This window comes from Cololabis saira, chromosome 4 (genome assembly GCF_033807715.1).
Source record: "Cololabis saira isolate AMF1-May2022 chromosome 4, fColSai1.1, whole genome shotgun sequence".
NCBI lineage: Eukaryota > Metazoa > Chordata > Actinopteri > Beloniformes > Belonidae > Cololabis > Cololabis saira.
In genome coordinates, this window is record NC_084590.1 from 31016312 (window position 1) to 31038920 (window position 22609).

At 40.1% G+C, this 22609-nt stretch overlaps 1 protein-coding gene across 1 annotated transcript in view; it reads left to right on the top strand.

The window, feature by feature from the left end:
- ppp1r37 (protein phosphatase 1, regulatory subunit 37) overlaps positions 1 to 22609 on the top strand; it is a 46236-nt gene that overhangs the window by 15684 nt on the left and 7943 nt on the right. Inside the window, exons 2-8 of the mRNA XM_061719398.1 lie at positions 6229 to 6326; positions 14992 to 15037; positions 15411 to 15511; positions 18755 to 18874; positions 20928 to 21078; positions 21253 to 21408; positions 21596 to 21708. Of these exons, the coding sequence (XP_061575382.1) occupies positions 6229 to 6326; positions 14992 to 15037; positions 15411 to 15511; positions 18755 to 18874; positions 20928 to 21078; positions 21253 to 21408; positions 21596 to 21708 (785 nt within the window). The remainder of the gene's footprint in view (positions 1 to 6228; positions 6327 to 14991; positions 15038 to 15410; positions 15512 to 18754; positions 18875 to 20927; positions 21079 to 21252; positions 21409 to 21595; positions 21709 to 22609) is intronic.

Consider the following 22609-nt stretch of genomic DNA (forward strand, 5'->3'; position numbering starts at 1 on the left):
GACAGATCTCTGTTGTAGAAGTCAATTTCCCTACCCTGCAGACAAGCAAAAACATGTATTTGCTTGTTTCTTTCTTGTTGCAGGACTGAAGAGAGAATTCACAGTAGGTTTGAATTTTGGGTCAGGAGAGGCAAAGAATATAAAGAGTGATGAAGGTAGAAAATGGGCAAGGCTGAAAAGAAGAACAGACTATGACTCACAAAGGAACCAAGTCAGACGTGCATGCTATACATTTATTCAGTTATACACTTTATAGTGTGCAACATCTCTGATATAGCATTATTTTGTTATACAAAAGTGAAACAGAAGCCAGGCATTGGTTTACTTGTGTAAGGTATTGGTTTTCTGCAGTTATACATTACCTTCATTTGACAGGGGTATCTTGGGCTGTCAGATGTTAACCCTTATCTTCGTGTTGACAAATGACAATTGCATCTATAGACAGGCCCTCAGGGTTTAGATTTTGGATCAGAAAGGAAATACCTAGGGTTTCCTTCCTGGTATGTTGAGTGTTTTTCTTAAAAGTTAGTAACTAAATAGTTACTGAACAGCCTTTGGACTCTTAAAGGTTGAATTATGGTTCTGCGTCAAACCAACGCCGTGCCTACACCGTCACCGTGACGCCGTTGTGAACCCTTCGGACTTCTCCGTCACTCCATTTCGCAGCGGTGCAGTACCCCCCCGCGACCACTAGTTCGCGATCTTTTCCTGAATGGTTTATCCGACTTTTCCGGTCACAGTGAATGAAAGAGATAAGGACAACTATTGTGCAAAAAACAAAACAAAAAAAAAATCACACATACACGAAGAAAAGAGCGCTGAAGGTTCACGACTGCTTCAAACCGGAAACCGGAAATGCGTTGCTACCACGCGAACCAATCACAACCCTCTCCGTCTGCGTTTGCTCTGCGTCGCCTCGACGCATAGTTACAATTTTCGGGAGGTACACGTCAGTGACGGCGTGTGGTACGCATCGACGCGTACCACACGCCGTAGGCACGGCGTCGTTTTGACGCAGAACCATAACTCAGCCTTAAGTGTGTATTCAAGATAATACTTTATCTCCATGAAATGTATGGAAATTAAGGAATATGAAACACAAAAATGCCATTTATTATTTTGGCTGGTATTATTTTTATCTACCAGTCCCCTTGGCTAGTGAGCCAAAACGTTAATCAGACCCTGGTTGTATTGAAGCCAAAATAAGTGAATAGTTGAAGTATGTGCTCTGACAATAAGCTGTTATCACTTTTGTGTTGTCCAAGACAGTTAAGGTGTGGGAGTTAGTCAACGGGTTTTTGATCACATGCAATGCAGGGTTGGGCAGTGTAACAGCTTTTTAAGATGGATCAGTATTTTCTTCTTTTTTTCTTTTTTTTTCAAAAAAATTGTCAGTTGTAGTCAATGCTAATGTATTTGATTCCATTGATTTCCCTTGAAAGGCAGTTCCTCCTAACTCACAGGGCAGCAACATCTATACGAGCATCAGACTTTCTGACAGATTTTTACGGTTTCTTCTTTTCTGAGAATGAACTAGCTTCAAATCAATCAACATGTTGTACAAACCATGGCTAAAGTCCAGTGAAATGTGTTGCCAAAACAATCCCACAAGTGTTAATATCATTCATAACTGATTTTTTTTTTTTTTTTTTTTTTTTTTTAAATAAAAAAAAACCTTTCAACCTTAACTGATTTTAAATGTAGCCTTAGCAGGGATTTTTTTAGACACCATTTCTGACAGTTTTCTCTGTCTAACACTGAACAGGAAATGCAGCGTATGAGACCAGAGATAGTTGGGGAAAAATAACAGATGTGCATTTTACCTGGTATTACCAGTGTCATCAGTTAACATCTACTATGTACATCTACTTCTTCCATCCATGCATTTTCCATACCCATTTTATCCTTTGCAGGGTCACGGGGGTCTGCTGGAGCCTATCCCAGCTCACAACTACTACTTGAGATGACCTAATTTCTCTGAGCACTCTGAGTGCTGTACGACCTGACCTTTTGAATAAACTTTCTTAGATGTACACTCTGTGATGATTGCAAATAGCCATGTAACCTTCCCACATTGATGGAAAGCAACAGTTGCTTCTCTGAAATCATTGCTGATCTCTTTCCTTCTTAGAAGTGTGTTAACATACACCTGACTGTATCATGCATTGTATGACATGCATGCATTATGCATGCATATGTCAGTATGACTCGCATGACGTGCCGTCATTGATATTATACTAAATGTACACTGGAGTCGGACACTGTCAGATCTTGACTAGTAAGCAGGGCAGTGGTCAGAAGCAGATCTTCATTTTTAACCGCTTCTGGTCAAGAATGATGATGCACTTTTCAACACCAAGTCTGCATAACTGTATTGTCCTTCAGTGACCCGAGTCAGCAAGCTGTCAAAAATGTTTTAATTTTTTTTGTTGTTGTTTTTTGGGGGCGGCAGCTGGCAGCAGCAAATGATTTGCTGTTCGTACTTGTAGCACTGCAGATGATAACAAGGAGCAGTAACATTGTGAGCAGGCCTTACTGCTCTGTATCATTTGGATTTACTGAGTCATTGGCAAAGCAGAGATGCCTCTCTTCTTTCTTCTCCACACCAGAAGTATAGAGTTGCTAAATGTCTTTTCTCTCATTTGTCATCTCGGGCACTTTGATGCCATGTACTGGATCACTTTAACAGATAGCAAAACGTTGACTAAAGCCATATCAAAGCTTGATACAAAAAAGAACAGTAATTATAAGGGGTTTGATCTTGCCTGTTCACTTTTAGTTTTAAAACAAGGTCATTATTCTCTCCCAACATGCCTGAACCCTTCCAGTGGCTTTTCTCTTCTCGAATGGCTTGTTCCTTGTTTTTAGATCTTTTAGTGCGTTTCCTTCCTCGATTTAGCCTGTTTCCTGTAAAATTTCTGCCATCACTCCTGCGTGTGTGCGTGCACGCATGTGTGTTCAATTTTTTTGTTTCATTTCCAGATATGAAGTGCATTTCCTTGGATGTTTGTGTTTCTCTTTTTGCATGTGCTTTGTCCTTGGGGCCGCCATATTCTGCTAATCTTCAGCTCCTAACTTAATTTTCAAAGAAGTGGTTTGGGCCAGTTATTTTTCTCTCTCCCGCTCTCTCTCCTCCTGCTTGCCTCCCATCCCCACTCCCTGTGTACATGTAGCAGCAGCTCTGGACCAAGTCCAATAAAACAAAGATAGGGCAAGTAGAAATGCAAGTCACAGCTGTATTTCAGCATTTAATGATTCTGCATGCTTGGAGCTCTCATCATGACTTTTGTTTTACCTGATATTGTTTATTTGCACACATTGATAGCGTATTTGATTTTGTTGATGTGTTTAAAGTCAAGTCTCCTTACTCAGCTTTTTCGAGGAAGATGGTGACAGATAATTTTAATTAAAACAAACAGATCCTAGTTTCTCTCAAATGCGGTTAACGTCTCTCTCATCCATTCTTTTCCTCTAATTAATAAGCAGTGTGAAAGTACTGTAAAGTAAGCATGGTGCTCTCCCCTACTCCAAACCCCACCTTCCCTCAGGAAATGTTTGCATGCACACACACATGCGTGCTCCAGAGCAACTGCACAATAACTTTTCCAAGGACACTGTGTTCACTGGAGCACACAGACTCTACACATTTACAACACTGCTCCTCTGCACACTAGTGGAGGCTACAAGTCAAGTCAGAGAGCTATGTTCAGATGTACATTGTAGGTAAATCCCAAATGCAGATGAACATTAATTGAGTCAAATAAAAACACAGCTTGCCAGAGCCTTTGTTAAAGGTGTTACTGTTAAGGATTTAACTGAATTGCACTAACAAAACCAGCATTCTGTCATGAATACTATGGACTGTCACCCTGACACCCTTTCTTTAATTAAGGCAATGTTTTGCAACGTGTGCTGAAAAAAGGCATCATATATTTGTCAGAAATGTAAACTTTACTACTTTCTTGACATTTAGAGTTTAACTTCATATGTTGTGGTTTTTCTATAAAGGCTTAAAGATAGGGTAAGCAATTCCTGGATGACATCATGGCTATTGTTATTTGAAACAAAAAATGCTAGGTCCTCCCTCCACGCCTCCCTTAGCATAGTTCCTATCGTGAACTATCCCAATCTTTGCCCCCACGTACACTTTATGTGCAGGAGTACAAATCCTCCCCCGTGATTGGCTGGAGCACTGTTTGTTATGCTTAGCCTCTACTCTGTTTGTTTCCAGTTTATGGAGCCAGGGCTGTGCACGAAGACCAGTTTTTTTTTTTGTTTTTTGTTTTTTTGGTAGTACTCATGAGATGTGACGAAAAGTGATCTGGGTTAGAATTTATGTAGTATTTTATTTGAACTTTAACTGTCTGCTTTGCTAGGTCTTAACATTGAAATCATTTGGATAAGGAACACCATTTACATAATTTAATTACTACTGAACATCTATTTTTTATTATCTTAGAGAAAAATCTTTCCTTTTTTTCTAATGTGGGGAAAAAAGACAATCTAAAGAACCTTTATTCACACATGACATAGCGTTTTAAAAGTAAGAAACCAGTTGATCAGATGTGTTGGTGCTGCATATTTACACTTCACTTGTGGTGTATGAATGTTTGCATCGAATACTTGTGTGACTTGTGCAATATGTGGTTTCTGGCTGTTACGCAATAGTTATTACCGTGGGAGAAAAAATTGTGATGAGGGCAAATGAGTTTAATAGGATTGATGCTCACATTCTCCAACTTGAGACCCAGGATTTGTTTCCTGGAATCATAACCACTAGTTAAATCATGTGGTCAAAAACCCAAAATGGCATTTGCCGGTCTGACGCGTGATGCTTCATCTCTTCCTCTTACTGCTACAGTGAATCATGTTGGGGCCCCTGTGCTGCTGAGAGCTGAAGCAAGGAGTCACAAACCTGTGGCCTGTTCCAGCTTTCATTGTTGTTATTTGTGTGCACGTGTAGTGTGTGTATATACAGTAACGATCAAGGACTACTGAATGATCAGTTTCCATAGTGGTATACTGTTAGGTCTGAATCTAGCCCCCTCTCCCCCAGAAAAACAACTGGTACAGCATTTATTCTACTATTTATGTAATCTTGGCTCCTACTCTTGTTTAATCTCAAGAATGCATCAAATCCTCAGAAAGTCAGAGCACTGATCTCAAGTTGTACATTTGAGCACAAGTCAGACTTTGCAAATCCACATGCTGCTTCTGTTGCTGAACCCGAGGGTAGAAATGCCCTGTACCCAGTTCTGCTAGCAAGAATGTGTGACGAATTTGACTGATCTGAATGGTCTATATGAGATTCAGCTCCAAGATAAAAGATAACAGTGATGAATGCAACTGACTAAGGTAATCAAAGTGCTAGAAGCAGAAAAAAGGTCAGATTCACACAGACAGAGCAGCTTATTTATAGACTTATTCAAGTTGCACTAGTCATACATAAACGCCCTGGTTGTGATCTCCATTTCTGTTAATATTTTTCTCATCTTTCTCTGCTTGAGTGCTTCACTTCATCTCTTGTCTAAGTTTCTCAGCCAGAACAGTGGGTTTCAATGTTGCCCAGTCATCTGACTGGAGTTAGCCACTTCAACAGTCTGGGATGGCAGTGGCAGCTAACCCTCACACAAACCAAGAACAATACCTCCTTTTTGCTGATTTTAAGTAGGCCCACTCTTCAAGGGGCTGCAGTTTCTGATCCTTTCTGTCAGGAGATTGTTTCCTCAAGTTTAAACAAAAGACACCATAAAACAACAATATTCTCAGTGTTCTTGTCCCCATAATAATTTGAAGTCATTATTTGTGTGTGTGCATATATATCTATATATATATATATATATATATATATATACACACACACACACACACACAATGTACAATAAATACAATGTTGGGACCACCTTCTTTGAATGTGCAAGTATTTTATGGCCATAATGCAACTGCACACCCCTTAAACTCCTTATTCACCATAGAAGTGAAGAAAGACTATCAATCTTCTGAAAACCTTTCTGACTTTAAAGGAGCTATTATTACCAATCACAGGAAAGCTTTGATGCTTGTCAGCCATCACATAATGAAATTAGATCTTAAGTTTAATGTATGCAAGTGTTTATTGTGTAATTGTATCAGTTTGATTCTTTTGAGTGTGGAAGTTTATGTTTATATTTTAATTAAACTGCAGAGAAAATGGTCTCTAATTTTAAAACCGTGTTCTCTTTTTTTCAGCTCAAAATGTGACAGTGGAGGAGATCCTCTCTTCCTATAAGCAAGCCTGTCAGAAGCTCAACTGTAAACCTATACCCAAAGTTATCAAACAGATACAGGTAAGAAATCTTTTAAATGGTCTAGTATTCTCTTTTTCTTCATGCCCTCTCTTGTGAGTAACCAGCATAGTCAGGTGCTGTGTAATACCTCTCCATACGCAAACCCGGTAGGGAAGTCCTTCTGGCTGCTTGCCTGTAAATTTGGCAGATCTTGTATCCAATTTCTATTACCTTTTGGTAAACTGTCCACTTGTTTCCTTATGAATAAGATAACTCAATTGTATGTAAAACACGTTTTTGTAATAGAGAGGAGAAAGAGAAGAGATGGGAATGGATGGCAATTACAAATTAAATTAAAGCTGCAAGCAGCGATGAACGGGCCCTCGCACCCTTGTGTACGTTCAGGCGTGTTGCAGTGGAAGCGCTTGTATGACTTGTAGATTCTTCAGGCCTGGAGATTTAGCGGATGACACCACCGACGACTCTCTATATCAAACCATTCAAAAGTTATGGCAGAAAGTAGGACCTATTAAATATGGACCAATCAGATGAAGGGGGGGGGGGGCCCGCTTTTTGCCGTCTATTGTCGCCACAGTAACGCTTTTGACCGAGAAAGGTAATGCACATCGTCGCAGGATAGAGACGCACATTTTGATGTATAACACACCTGGGTGCACGTTACGGTTCGGGCCGCATTAACAGCCGAAGAAATTGCATAAATTGCACCAAAATGACACAATTAATCCAAAATGGCTGACTTCCTGTTCGGTTTTGACCATGGCGCTAAGAGACTTTTCTTTAAGTTGCGACATGATACAGGTGTGTACCGATTTTCGTGCATGTACGTCAAGCCGTATTGTGGGGCTTGAGGCACTAGGCGGCGCTGTTGAACCATTAGGCTACGCCCATTAATGCAAACCATTAAATATCAAATATTTCGCCAGACCTGGCTTGTGTGCAAAATTTGGTGACTTTTGGGGCACGTTTAGGGGGGCAAAAAGGCCCTCATTTTGTCAAAATAAAAATAAAAGCAATTCCTACAGATACAATAGGGCCTTCGCACTGTCAGTGCTCGGGGCCTAATAATGAGATTAAAAGAGAATGTATCTCTGAAATACTTTTTTTTTTCCGCTGGTACTGTAAATGTTCACAGACCATAAGAGCAAATGAAAGTTTAGAAAAACACCTTAACACAGTGATGTGCATTTCCACAAGTAGCTAAGATCTTATCCCAAACTATGCTCGCAACTGACCAAACATGTGCTGATTTTGAATCATATTTGCTTTCATCTGGGGCTCAATTGTTTCTCTAACACCATCCCTCACAAATTTGAAAAGTTGATAGACGGTGAAAACATTATGGTGTGTGCACTGTGGCAACAGTGATATATCTCCACTGCAAACTTTAGTACTGCCAAATCTTGCTTCCTGGAAGTCTCACTAAAGGTAAAATGGTTTGATGACAATATATTTTCACAGAAATTAAGGCACTCATGTTTGCATTTACACAGTTTAGAGTGTAAAGATCCACAGTCAAAGTTTACAGACAGATTCTTCATGAGATTGGGGTCTAAAACTCTAGACAGTGGTTAGGCTTTGATAAGCTTTGTTGGCTGCTCTCACGTATGAACAGCTCTCCCATTGGGTTGGCTGCTCGCCACGAAGGCTATCAAAAAGTGCCAGAATGACAGAAATTAACGTGCTGAGAAGCATTCGCTCATTCATTTGTTCATTTCTTTAGTTATTTATTAAGTCAACAAGGGGGAAAAAAACGATTGAAAATCTCAAGAATAAAAGATGAACAAAACATGTACAGTACAGATCAGAAGTTTGGACACACTTGTTTGAATGAGAAGGTGTGTCCAAACTATTGGTCTGTACTGTATGAGTGGAGGTACAGCAGCAATGAAAACATATGGTTCCACACTACAATATGAAAGCTTAAAGTCCACATTAGAGGCAGGACTGGATTAAATGAATAATTATTAATCCTCAAAAGATGAATCGGTCAATAATTGATCAGTAAAAGCTTTATGTTAACTCTCTAAGAGAAATTATATCATTACATTATATGTTTGGGGGAAAATGCACCTTTTATCAAAATGGAGGGAAAAAAGGAATAATAGTATGAAAGACAGAGCAGCTTTTCGCTTTTCAGAAAAATCAGATTTTCAAAGTTTGCTTTTGAATAAAGCCAGAGGTATGAATGTGTAAAATACTTATATTGTTTAGATTATGTGCGGTGTCATCGATTATTTTCAACTCTCACCAAGTGATATTTTTGTTGTTGTTCAGGGTTTCCGCTGGGTTTTAAAAAGTATTAAAAAGTGCTAAATTAAAATTGCCAAATTTAAGGCCATTAAAAGTGTTAAATTCACTGTCAGAGGTTTTTTTTTTTTTTTAATTGGTATTATTTTTTACCTTTTACATTTTAAGCAGTCTATTTTATTGTCATTCACAAAGTGAAATAAATGTGAAACATCTGGTCAACATCAATGAGTCTATAAATCTGTTCTGTATAGTGTTCTATAGTTCAAAATATGTATTAATGTTAAAAGGTCCGTGATTAACACTTAATGTTGTGACAGTTTTTTAAAAAAATCTGAAGGTAGTGAAAAAGGTATTAAATTGGTATTTAATTTAACATAAGGATTGCTGTATAAACCCTGTTGTTGTTCTCAGGGGCCGCAGAACAGTTCTGAGCAATGAGCCAGCATTTTATATCAGTGAAGTTTCAAGTATCTGGCTCTGATGCTGCTGCCCCAGCAGACGACTGCAGATAAAACTGTACTCCCCACTGCAGACTTATACAGGATATCTTGTTAGAATAAGTTTTGTTGCAAAGACTGAAGGTTTTGTTCTCTCAAGAAATGCAGACACTGTCATTTTTCTTACAGATGCTTTTAGTGTTGCATTTGTTCTGAGTGTAGTTCTTCAGTACCTACACCTCTGAAAATGACGGGATTCTAAGTTGTACTGGAAGTCTATGGTGCACAGAGGGATGAGAAGCTGCAACAGTTCAGTCCTCTTTCGTCTGTGCTACTTACTCCCTGCTCAGACACACAGCCCTTTAGCCTTAAAAGCTGTGGTCAGCTTGTTGAGTAGTCGCTAATCCAGTCACTGTGGGAGGCATCCACCTGTATTTTATTAAGCTTCTCACATAATACTTCAGTATCAGTTTTGTAAAGCTTACTGGGGGAAACAAAGAGCATGATCCTCCTGGTGCTCCCTGCTTTATTCAGATGAAAGTTGGCCTAAGGAAGCAGATAAATGATGGCATCTTCAGCTTCAACCCCAGGACATTAAGGAAACTGCAGTAGGTCCTAAAAGGTGGTTATTCACTTACTTAAGTGAGCCAATAATGCTCCTATTAGCTCATTATGCCTTCTGACAGATTTGCCTTTAAGATATTGCTTTCCATCAGCCATAATTTCAGTGATAGTAAGGTAGTGAGTGTTCTTTCAAATCCAACCCTATGTAGTAGAAACCTTTTCCGTCTGTTAAAAACCAACAATTACATGGTCAGTATTATTCTGTAGAGGTAGAGCAATCTGTCGGTGCACTACTGCAAGCTTTTATTTCTGCTTAGTCATCCTTGCAGTAACCAGCCACATAAACATACTGAATAGCTGGCGAGTGAGAGGTGGTTGGCACGAGGTGCTGCAGCATTTACATTTTCTTCTGCTTTTTGCATCTAAATACTTTTTTCTGTTAAGTCAAACTGGATTCCACACTTGGCGCCTTGCCATTGGCCTTATATGTTATCTTTTTGGACTTTGGAAGGAGGTTGGATTAGTGGAAGAAAAATTAGCAAGCACAGACAGAGGATGCAAACTTTTGAAATTTGATCTGAGAACCTACTGGCTATGAAGCAACAGTGCAAACCGGAACATCCCACCCCTGCATTGCACTCTCCTGAAGCCTGGTGCTATATATACTGTATAAGGCATAAGGTTGGAAACATTTGCCGAACACCTGCTGTATACTCCACACTTATTATCAGATTACCCCTTTATGACCATTCAGGTGTGAATTTCTACCTTGAAGTGATCTAAAGTCTGAATTCGCCCAGTAACTGGGACAAGCATTTTGTTCAATGGGGACTATTAGAAAGCCACTGTAAGGTATAAATGATGCAAAATATGCAAAACTGCAGTGTTTTTCCTCATAGTAACTTAAATATGTTGTTGGGTAATTGTGTAATTGTGAGTTATTTTAAATATAGTAATCAATAACTAGCTATCCTTGTTCTTTTTAGGTGCATATATTTCACAATCTTATGATAAACAGAGAAAAAGGGACATTGGAACATTGTTTTTTTTAAATATCTCCAACTCTTTTCTGAACCTTTCTGAAAAATTATCCAGAAAAATCAGCTTTAGGTTCTTTGATAACAGGACTCTGCATTTTACAATAACATGTGTGCTGTGTAACATGCACAAACAATATACCAAGAATCAGAAATAAAAATGATCTGAACAATAGCTCTTAGCAGTCCACCCACAACACAGATTGTCATGCCATCACTAATGCACTAATGCGAAGGCCCGTTGTGTGTCTATTTTGAGCTCTGACAGAGCTGCCAGTGAGGAATTTTCACTTGCATTCATTATCACTGATCGGTCCCCAAAGTCGATGAAGCTGGGGACTTGTTTGCTGATGCATAGTCCCAAATGTGCATCTGCTTCTTTTTATCCAATTTTAAATATATTTCACAGAACTTGGCAAAAACTGCAAAATAGTTTTTCCTTTTTTAGCATCTAAAGTCCACATCTTCAGTTATTTAGTGTTATTGCATCCCCTCCCGTTTGCATGATGAGTGTTGAGCTTTTTAAATGCTGCAGTAATCATTCCACGTAATGTTTTTAGGACCTGTTGAGTCATAGAAGAGATCACGAATGTTAGTACAACTCAGCCAGCATCATTACATTCAGCTATGACAGTGGGGCAGGAAGGCAGGGGTTATGGAGTTCATTCTGAAAGGACTGGCCAGTTGACGAGAGACAGGGATTTGCTGGTACATAGTTTTGAGGGCAGCACACTGTATGTTTTCTTGTTTGTGTGGGTGGTTGGATGTTTAACCAGGGCAAGAGGTTAAATGCCACTTCTGTGTTTCTGTGCATCTGTCGTGCAGTGAAACACAACCCAGGATCCCCCAGTCTTGGCCTCTCTCCCATTAAAATGGAGACATTATGCTTTCTTTTATATAACCATCTCAGTACGTTTACTTTCAGTCCTGCGTGCCTGTTTGTTGTTTCGATAGCACCCTGTTGCAGTGTACGGGCCTCTTTAAGCTTAATTTGAACTATGATAGGTTACTGCTAATACAATGGTTTATTTGGTCAGGTCAGACAAGACATGGAATTTGATTTGGTTGTTATCACTCACTCTACAGTAAATGCACTCCATCCGAGCCTTAAACACCTGGAGGGGAGGAACACCTCTGTACGGATGCTGTTTGTTGATTACAGTTCAGCTTTTAACACAATAATCCCCCAGCATCTAGCAGATAAACTGGCAGCCCTTGGTTTCAGCACCACACTATGCAACTGGATACTGGACTTTCTTTCTGAAAGGCCCCAGTTTGTTTGGTTGGGGAATAGTGCTGGGCGATATATCGAGATTTTAATATATATCGATATATTTTCAAACGCGATATGGTACGAGAAAATATCATTTATATCGATTTTAAAAAAAAAAAATCTTTTTTTTTTTTTTTACATTTTTTTTTTAATGATTTTGATATAGCTTATTTTGTGAAAAATTGAATTGAATGTTTTATTTGAGATTTGCACAAATGTTTTGTTATTTGCACAACTGTCAACCTCAGTGGAAAAGTCTGCCTGTTATGGCACTTTTGCACTAGGACTTACTCGGCCCGACTCGGCTCGTCACGCCTTTACCCGTTTGTTTTTCCACAACCAGGTGAGAAGTGGGGGGGTTGGGGTGAAGCTGCTGTGACGTACTCTATTGCGCAACCGCTTTGTTCATGTCGGCGCTGATGAGAAATCAGCTGGAGCCGCGAGCGCCTGAGAGTAAAACAGCCCGTCTACATCCCTTTGTTAATTCTCTCCTCAGCCCCCAGGTTTATGAACATCTGCACCTCAGAGTTGGATCACCAAACAGACGTTTTGCGCTTTATAATAAAATCACTGCGAGCCGCGGGTCGCTCTCGCGCTGACTCCCGCTTCCTGATTCAAACGTCTGACGGCCCCGCCCCCCCGGCCAATCAGGGGCCTGTAGTTTGATGACGGCCCCGCCCCCTGACCAATCGGTGGCGAGGAGGGTGGTGACGTCAGAAATAGTCCCGGCTCAGCCCGCAAAGAACCTGGCCAGAATGGTTACAGAAATAGTAGCGGCTCTACCCGTCTCAGCCCCTAGTGCAAACGTGCAAGACGGGGCCGCACAGAGCCGAGCCGGGCGGAGGCGAGACTAGTGCAAAAGCGCCATTACTGTCTACATTGTATTAATTGCAATGTATTTTAATTTAATTGTTATGCAGGAAAGGGATATTTGTTTTATTTTATTCAATAAGCATTTTTATTCTATATATGCAGGCAGTTTATTTTTATTTCATTTGTTTTATACATTTTGATATTGTGCAGACCTCTGTTAACAAAGGAACCTGTGTGACATTTGGCACGAGGCTTTGTATTAAAACTGACTGACTGTTTTTTTAAGGGTTTGCCTCAGAAAAAGATGAAGCTAACAGAGATGCTATGCTATAATGCTTTGGGGGAAACCCCAATTATGGCACAGAAAAAATATCGATATATATCGAGTATCGCCATTCAGCTAGAAAATATCGAGATATGACTTTTGGTCCATATCGCCCAGCCCTATTGGGGAAGAACACCTCCTTAGTCATCACCCTGAGCACCGGCTCACCTCAGGGCTGCGTCCTGAGCCCGCTGCTCTGCACTCTCATGACCCATGACTGTGTCGCCAGATCCACCACCAACCACATCATAAAATATGCAGATGACACGACAGTGGTGGGCCTCATCCGCAACGACGACGAGCCGGCCTATAGAGAGGAAGTGGAGCGGCTGGTGAACTGAATGTCGACAAAACCAAAGAACTCTTTGTCGACTTCAGAAAGAAGCAGCCCAAACACACTCCGCTGCATATCAACAACTCAGAGTGGAGGTGGTGGAGAGCACAAAGTTCCTGGGAGTGCACATCACCAACTCCCTAACCTGGACAGAAAACACAGGATCTCTGGTGAAGAGAGCACAGCAGCGCATGCACTTCCTACGCAGGATGAAGAGATCCCGTCTCCCCCCTCCCGTCCTCACCACCTTCTACAGGAGCACAATCGAGTCCATCATGACCAACTGTATCTCTGTGTGGTGCGGCAGCTGCACAGCAACTGGAAATGCCTCCAGAGAGTGGTGAGGACGGCAGAGAAGATCATCAGGACCTCTCTGCCCTCCATCCTGGACATCGGGAACATGCGCTGTCTGACGAGAGCCAACAGCATCATCAGAGACTCCACACATCCACACCATGGACTGTTCACACTCAACTCTGGCAGGAAGTTCTGCAGTGTGAGATGCAGAACAGCCAGATTCTGCAACAGCTTCATCCCCCAGGCCATAAGACTGTTGAACTCTACATGAAAGGATTCCACTCCCACACACACACATACAAAATGGAAAAGTACACAAACTGCTGCTAATGACCACACTGTTTTTTTAAATGTAAAGCTGCATATTCTATTTATTTTCATATTTTTTAAGCACTCAAGCACCTTTTAAGTTAAGTTAAAATGTAGTTTTAGTTAAGTTAGGATGTTTTAAACTATCATTTTATTTGCTTTTCTGAGCCAGAGGCAACAAAATTTCGTTTCCCAGTGCACTGTTTGTTACATGTGTCCTGAAAATGACAAATAAAAACTTGTATCGTATCGTAAATAGGTAATAGACAGATGACAGCTCTTATTAACATGTATACAATTTTTAAAAAGTGAAAGGTGCAGCAGAATGAGGTAGATATGATTATTGGAAGGTGCATTGTCACAGCATATGATTGTGTTATTATAATTACTATTATTATTGTCATTGTTGTTGTTGCACGGTGATTGATTGATTGATTGATTGATTACTTACTCTGAGACTATGAGTGACGAGAGTTCATCAGAGAAACAGCTCGGGGGAAGAAACTGTCTTTGTGTCTGGAGATCATTTATTTGATCTTGCCTCTGTTTCTTAAGACACCTTCCAAGACATCACGGGAAACCTTTGTATATTGAAACATTAAAATGGAAATATAACAGCCATAGAGGCATTTTTTTAACCAATTTTACATACCCGTAGGTATGGTTAAAAAAAAAAGCAAAAGATACAATAGATTTTTTGATAGCAAGCTTTACACATCAACAAACCAGCAGGTCACTTACTATGTATGTCATCAAAGGTTGTGGCCCAGCTTGTACGAACATCCTATTGTTATTGAACGTCTGGCAGTAGAAATGACATAGCCCTTTATGTAATTCCCTGTCCCCATCAGAGTTGCTGTCAACGCAGTTGTGTCAACAATATGGGTGTTAATCAGACTTGTGCAGCAAAGGCTTCTTAGTTTGTACAAGTGTGGTATCTCTTGTACGTGTTAAATTATCTGTTTGGTGATATGAAAGTTACAACATCTGGAAAGCAAAGTTTGTTTCAGTTGGGAAATATACAAAGTAAACTCCTCCTGATCATATTTTTTTTTGTTTTCGAAGGAACTGAAAGACCTGACGCAGCGAAATGAATGCTTCGATCTGAAAGGTAAGCACATTTAAAAGAGAAAAATGTTCATGTTACCTGTGTGACCAGTGGTTCTGAAAGATCGGGGGGGGGGGGGGGGGGTTTACTGCAAAGAGAAAATCAAAAATTTTATTTTTCTTGTATCAATTGACTGGAAGTCATTGTGAGAAGAACGTGTATATATCACTGCCATAGCTACTGTGTTTTATGGGATTACATGAAATAACAAGAAATAATAATATACTTTCTTCCTTCCAGTAAGAAAGGCTTGGAACCACTGACTGAGATTGAAAGATATGATTATGCTTTATAAAATGTACAACCCTTTCATCTGCAAAATGCAGTGCATTACAACTGAATAGTGAACTGACCCAGTGTGCGTGCATGTCTACAGGTGAAAAGCTGGACTACAAAGCATGTGAGTCTCTGGAGGAGATTTTGAAGAGGGTCCAATTTAAAGTGATAGACCTGGAGCAGACCAACCTGGATGAAGATGTAAGAAAACTTTAAAACAATCAGCTGCTTTTGTTTCATCCATCTTCTTTCTCAGTTTTTTTTTTTTTTTACACATTCAGCCTCAATGTCCCTGTTACTGCTCTGGAAGGATAGGAGTGTTTGTCATGGATTTGTCTCATTACCACGGGTGTTTAGTTATGTATATGCACACCATTTGAAGTGTTTTGGCTTTAGACATGCACAGATACACAGTGCTGCAGTGTAGAGTTGAGGGATGTTGGTCCTGACTACTTCCTGTCACAGTTCAAGCATGCTGTAGCACCGTTTCTCACAGACACAAGCAAGTCACACAAGATAAGCTTCATGCTAATTGTGTCTCATTATTTTATGACACTGCATTCTTGCAAAGCAGTGTCCGTACTTTCACCCAGAAACTGCAGAATGAATGTGTTGATTATTTTGACCTCAGTCTTGTAGACGTGAATGTTTTTGGGTGGACAAACACATTATTTCAACACCTTTTTTAAAGTGGTTGAAGCATTTATATGCATGTTAAAAAAGATTTACATAAAAGGTTCATAACATTTTTAATATTATGTGAAAGTTTTGAACTGGCATTCATTGGATTGGTACTTATATAAATGATAATAATAATAATAATACATTTTATTTATAGAGCGCTTTTAAAAGATCTCATAGACGCTTCACAGACACAAAGATAAAACATCAAGATCAAGAAAATTAAAAATGATGATGTACATGTACTTTTTCAACTTTAAATAGACCAGCGTTACAGGAAATACGAGCTTCACAAAATCCAAAATAATGAATCGTGATGTATATCCATTTTACCATAAATGAAAAGACTTGAGTAGGTCATTGATTGAGTTACTAAAGTGCAGCATTTCAGTCTGAGAAGTATCTGGGCTGGGTTCACTTGAAATGTAACTTTGAAAAGGGATAATATAGCTGAAATACTGATGTTTGAGGCCAGAGGATTGAGGGACAGACCACGCATTGAACTGGAGAGGATGGGTTCAGTTTTCTTAAGTGGGTCTTAGAGGGATACAAAAGGTCTCATATCTGCAATAGTGGCAACTTGCTGGGAATGATTTGGGAGGATAAAAGAAGAGAAATGGCTTTTGAAAGATGTTTTAAGAAGCCTGTGGTGAAAAGGGCATGGAGAGCGTGATCACAAGCTGGCTTTCATTAGACCAAATGTGACTCATCTTCCCCCACCCTGTAGATAAACACACTTGTGTATACTCGGTCTTGTCTCCTACTAAACACACAGACACTAAGAGAGCGGTAGGTTAGGAGATATTATGAAGTGAGTAGCTTGTTAGAGTTCGTAACTTTTACCATCTTCAGAAGAAAATCCGGTTCTCATTTTGAAACTGACAGGAGAGCAGAAACTCCTTTCATTAGGACTCATCGTCATTTGCTTATATCTTCTTTAAGCTAAGCAAATATTTATGTTTGAAGGCTAAATTAAAAAAAATATAAATTCAAAAGTACTGTCTCCAATGTCATTAACTCGGCTGCATACTTTATGTACGTTAATATATGAAAGGGAAGCAATACCAGCATGCACCTTCACTTGAAGCTCACCTGATATTTTACTTTAAACCCTCATCTTCTCCTCACTACGTTTTGTGTTCTTTATTTTACACAGCATTGATCATTTAGTGCAGCGTTCTTCAACCCTGGTCCTCAGGACCCTCCATCCTGCAGGCCAGGCCTGTTAGAGCCGCTAATTAATTGCAATATAGATGAATGTGTCTAAAAAGCTAAAGCGTGCATGATTAGTGACTCCATTTCATGGTTGATGGTAATTTTTCAAGGCATGATGAGTGTCACAGTCCTCTAGAGAGAGTAATTAGGCGCGTTTCCATTGCCCCTAGATTTGCACAAAACCAAATATTGAAAAAGAAGTCCTGTAAAGGAAACTGCACTAATTTGAAAAAACTCCCAAATATCGAATAAACAGTTTTTCGCTTCCAGGAGGTGTTTTTTTCAGTTGATTCGATAATCTAATTATTCGCAAAAGTGTACTGGAAACACTTTTGGTGAATTTCCACATCTCTGGCAGCGCTGGATGTAATGTAGTCAGTCAATCTAAAGTAATCAAAATCCAGTTTCCAGCCGTTTGTCGCCTTATTAATACGATGTAGTTGTGCAGTAAAACTACTTAATCATTATGCGTTACATGAGGGCTTTTCCTTGGAATAATTATTTAAATGATCCGCTGCCTTGTTGTTCTTCTAGCTATTTTTTTCCTCAGCGGTAGCAGCAATCACAACATTTTGTCAAAGACTAAAGATGTTTTAGTCCTTTTTCTTTGAGGTTGAGATTTTCTTTTTTGTTGTTTTGAAGAGAAGTCTCGCAGGAAGAGCGTTACTAGAATTACGCTTATTAAAAAAAACACAGATCAATAGAAACATCGACCTCTGCTTGTGTCGGCAAGGAGATTTCTCAGCACTTCTGAAGAGCTGCTGACTCCCGGGCCAGGCACTGTGGGAGTGGGTCAGTCGGTCAACAATGCCGACTCTTACAGCAGTTCCACAGGTTATCTTCAGAGAAAAGGTATAGGTGGATTCTCTGCCTCTCTTGATTCGGAGGCCAGGCCGCAGTGGGCGAGAGAGCCAGATATATTTGGAATTGTGCAGCTCCATATGTGAAAACAGCAACTGGCAAGTCCTGCAGCCCTGTGAGCAGTTTGGATTCAGAAGCGTGATGACAAAAGACAGGTGGCAAAAGCAGCTATCTGGCAGATAATGAAGAGGAAGCTAGGTTTTCTCAGTTATCCTGTTTAGTACACATAAGTCTGAACGTTGGCTCGTATTATTGTAATAATATTTATATGCATGTCTGCATTTTCCCATTTTCTCTCTGGTGCTGAGTTGCACATAGGTAAATAAGTAATAGAAAAAAAGTAATCGTTTGACTGCAGAAAGACTACATTTTGGTTCACTTTGTTGGATCTAACCGAGTTTATCATTTTTACAGAGGTCAACGACAGCATTAGGACATGAACTTGTAAAATCTCTCTCCACTCACACCTGAGACCCTCATAGAAACACCTCGGTAGTTCTCACCTGTCCTGAGGGACAGTTACCCTGACAACCACAGTTGGCCCAGACTTCTTTTTTTTTTCTCCAGAGTTTTGACGATGGACAGTGTTTCTTCACTCGGTACTGTTGAATTTTGTTCTAAATGCTAAAATTGTTCATTTAATTATCCTGATATCTCTGTCTTCTGCTCTCTCTCTGTACTTCCCAGGGTGCATCAGCTCTCTTTGACATGATAGAGTACTACGAGTCAGCCACACATCTTAACATCTCCTTCAACAAGCACATTGGCACACGGGGATGGCAGGCTGCGGCTCACATGATGAGAAAGGTGAGAGACCAGCTTCTGTGCGCTGAGTAACAACGATAACCAGCAGAGAAGATGTGATGGATGGAAATTAGACTGGACTCAATATATTTATGGATTAAAAAAAACATCACTTATTTCAGAATGGGGACACTTATTATGATTTAAAGACTGATTTTTGAAACTTTGGCCGATTAGATAGCTGCATCAATCTTATAGCAGCAGCTCAGTGCATTTAGACAAGATTGATGGATTTCAAACTGAGTGTTAGTATTGGGAATATTGTTAAAGTGCTTTGAACATGGCATGGTTTACGGTTGTGCGAGTATTTCAGAAAGCTGTGCAGAAGAACCATCTCTGAAAGTGCAAAATGTCGAACCTTGAAGCAAATGGGCCGGAGTTGCAGAAGGCCATGCCGGGTGCCTCTCCTGTCAGCTGAGAACTGGAAAGTCAGGCAAAGGTTCACATGGACTTACCAAAATTAGAGAACAGAAACTTGGACAAACATGGCCTGGTCACACAGTCTTGGTTTCTGCTGCAGCATTTATGTGATCAGAACTTGGCATAAATTACATCCTTCTTTATGTAGAAGGTTCAGGCTGGTGTTGGTGGTGGTATAGTGGTGTAGTGGTGGGGGGGTATTTGTTTTGGCAATGTTAGGCCCCTTAGCAGCACCAGAATGCTAAATGGTAAACAGATTGCATTTTTATAGCACTTTTCTTGTTAATCCCTCAAAGTCTTCTACACTGCGAGCCACATTCATCCATCCTCTCACATTCACATAGCAGTCTCAGTAAATGGAGATCTATACTGATATCTGTATGAAACGGAAAAAGCACTGGCGAGCCTCAACAGAAACGATCAATCACACACAGAGGAACACACCAAAGGTAATATGAGCTTCAGTGTCCTGCTCAGGTAAACTTCCATCAATGAATTGCAAAGCCAGGAACGACCAAATTGGTACCACACAACTGCTTTACCTCCTGAGCCACAAGCAGAACCACTTAGTTTAAATACCACAGCATACCTGTTTGATTAAATTATTTGCTGTTGCTGAGCATGTCCATCTCATTATGACCACAGTGGAGCATCTTCTGATGCTACATCCAGCAGAACGCTGCACCATGTCACAAAGTTTAGAGCATCTCAGACTGCTCTCTTGAACACAGCCATGAGATTACTGTATTCAGATCGCATCCGCGGGATGTGCTATCCTCACATCTGCAGCAACTATGTGTCAACATGTTGACCAAGATCTCTGAAGAATGTCTCCAGAATTTAGGTCATGAAGAACTAAGACAGTTCTAAACTTGGTCCGAGCAAGGTGGCCAGTGGGAGTATTTCAGTTACGGTTGTGGTAATTTGGCTTCACTGAGGTTCACTCTGACATTCTTGCAATATATCACACTGAACAGCTCGTGAATTTACGCGTGCGCGTGTGTACTGCAAATTACTTTGCAATCTTTATTATTGATATTTTGTTTTAACTTTTTTCTCCTCTCTGTTTACATAATTACTATTATCAACACCACATCAATAACAGTAATTCATTAAATGTACAAGATGTTATGACTGTAAGAATGTGTGGAGCTAGTTTCTTATCTGATCAGTTTTTGTATCAAAATGGATTCCTGCTGTACACAAACACTGATGATTAATGATGATCTGCATGACGGCACACAAACACAGATTATTTCACTGCACTTGTCTTAGTTTGACAGTATCGAGGTGTAGCTAAATTCAGAAGATCAAATCAATGTTTATCACTTTTAAACTATAAGTTCACACCATTTTATCTTGGATTAAGCAGACAGACAAAGCAGTGCGGTGTTTTTATCAAATTTACATTTTGCTATTTTTAGGCGAAATGCTGTGTGTTGACACTGAAGTAGTTAAAAACATGTAGCATTGTGTTATAAATAAAGACCAGAGGCTGCAGGGTATGAAGAGATTAAAGAAAAAGACAAAGAAAGTAACATCACTTTTTTTTTTTAGAGAAAAATATGTGCCCTGAATAATTTGTTACCTCCCGAGCAAACATTAATTTCTTTTTACATTCTTGTCTTCCTCTCAGACGAGCTCTCTGCAGTACCTTGATGCCCGTAACACTCCTCTGCTGGATCACTCTGCTCCGTTTGTTGCCCGAGCTTTAAGGATCAGTGGCAGCCTGGCAGTGCTCCACCTGGAGAACGCTGGCCTGTCTGGCAGGCCACTCATGCTGCTGGGTACGGCTGGCAAGGGACATGGAGGAGCACATAATAGGGGGATTAGGGGTTCTGTTTTTTCAAAGTATTTTAATCAAGGCTTTCACTCCTTTTCTCTAAATGAAGAAGAAAAAAATCTTCCAGTGATTTACTTTTTGTTTTTCTAAAACACGTTTTGTTGTTGTTTGTGGTCAGCTACGGCTCTGAAGATGAACATGAACCTGCGAGAGTTGTATCTGGCTGACAATAAGCTCAACGGACTTCAGGACTCTGCACAACTTGGCAACTTGCTCAAATTTAACTACAACATTCAGATTCTGGACCTGCGCAATAACCACATCCTAGACTCTGGTACGCAAGAACTACTAATGCATCGTTGCTTGTACGCTATTTTTGTTTAGCCAAGGTGGAGCTGAGTTTACATATATCTCAGTAGATCTTTGTTTATCCTGACTATATATCTCATTGAGCCATGTGGGTAAAAGTACAAATGCAGCACTTCATCATAAATACCCGCTGGCTGTGTTTGTCATTACAGGTCTAGCCTACTTGTGTGAAGGGCTGAAAGAGCAGAGGAAAGGCCTCGTCACGTTGGTGCTATGGAACAACCAGCTCACACACAACGGCATGAGTTACCTCGCAGCTGCACTGGTACACACACACACACACACACACACACACACACACACACACACACACACACACACACACACACACACACTGTGTGACAGCAAAGCAACTGCACGTACACTTATTAGTAAAACCCCAACTAAATGTGTTTGTGTGCACACAAAGGAAACATAGCTACAGACATAGTTACATTTTCTCCCCATGACCCACCAGTGAAGAGATGAAATAGAACTGATTAGAAATGTTTAATTGCTCAACTTCGGTCTGCCAATTTAAAGAACATGACTTATGCAGAAATATTTACATTCAGTGATCTTCGACATCACAAACAGCAGCTGCAATGATTAAATGTCAGTGCAGCGACTAAGACTCCGGTATCCCTGAAAAAGTTAACCCTAACCGTAACTCTGGGAGTGACAGCTGTGCCGGTTGAGGGATTAATGTGCTCAGTAGACGTGCGCTATGACGTCTGAGTCGAGTGGACATTTCCATGTAGGCTCTTCATATTAATACACTTGACATTTGTGTTCTCCTATCTTACTGAGTGAACAGATGTAAGCTCAGGTTTTTGTAAAACCAGTTCCTACCGTTTATCTTGGATTCATTTCACAGTAATTTGTTACATAATCTGTTGTTTGTGTTTTTACGATTTGATTTTTTATGTCATTATTTTTTATTCAAACTCGTGTTGCACCTTTTCACTGGTTTAACAACGATCTTCAAAGTGGAGTGCCTCATTCACACCTACACACAAAGCTCTTTTTATTCTAAATATGCAGCCTTTTTCCTCTAAAATCGCACACCAGGCAGCAAATTTCAGTGCATTTAGACTTTGCCTTGTCATTACATGCTCTGAATAGTAAAATGAAGATGGATCTTTGCTGCAAGATCAAATGTCTTGTTTTGCTGTGGTGGTAGTTGT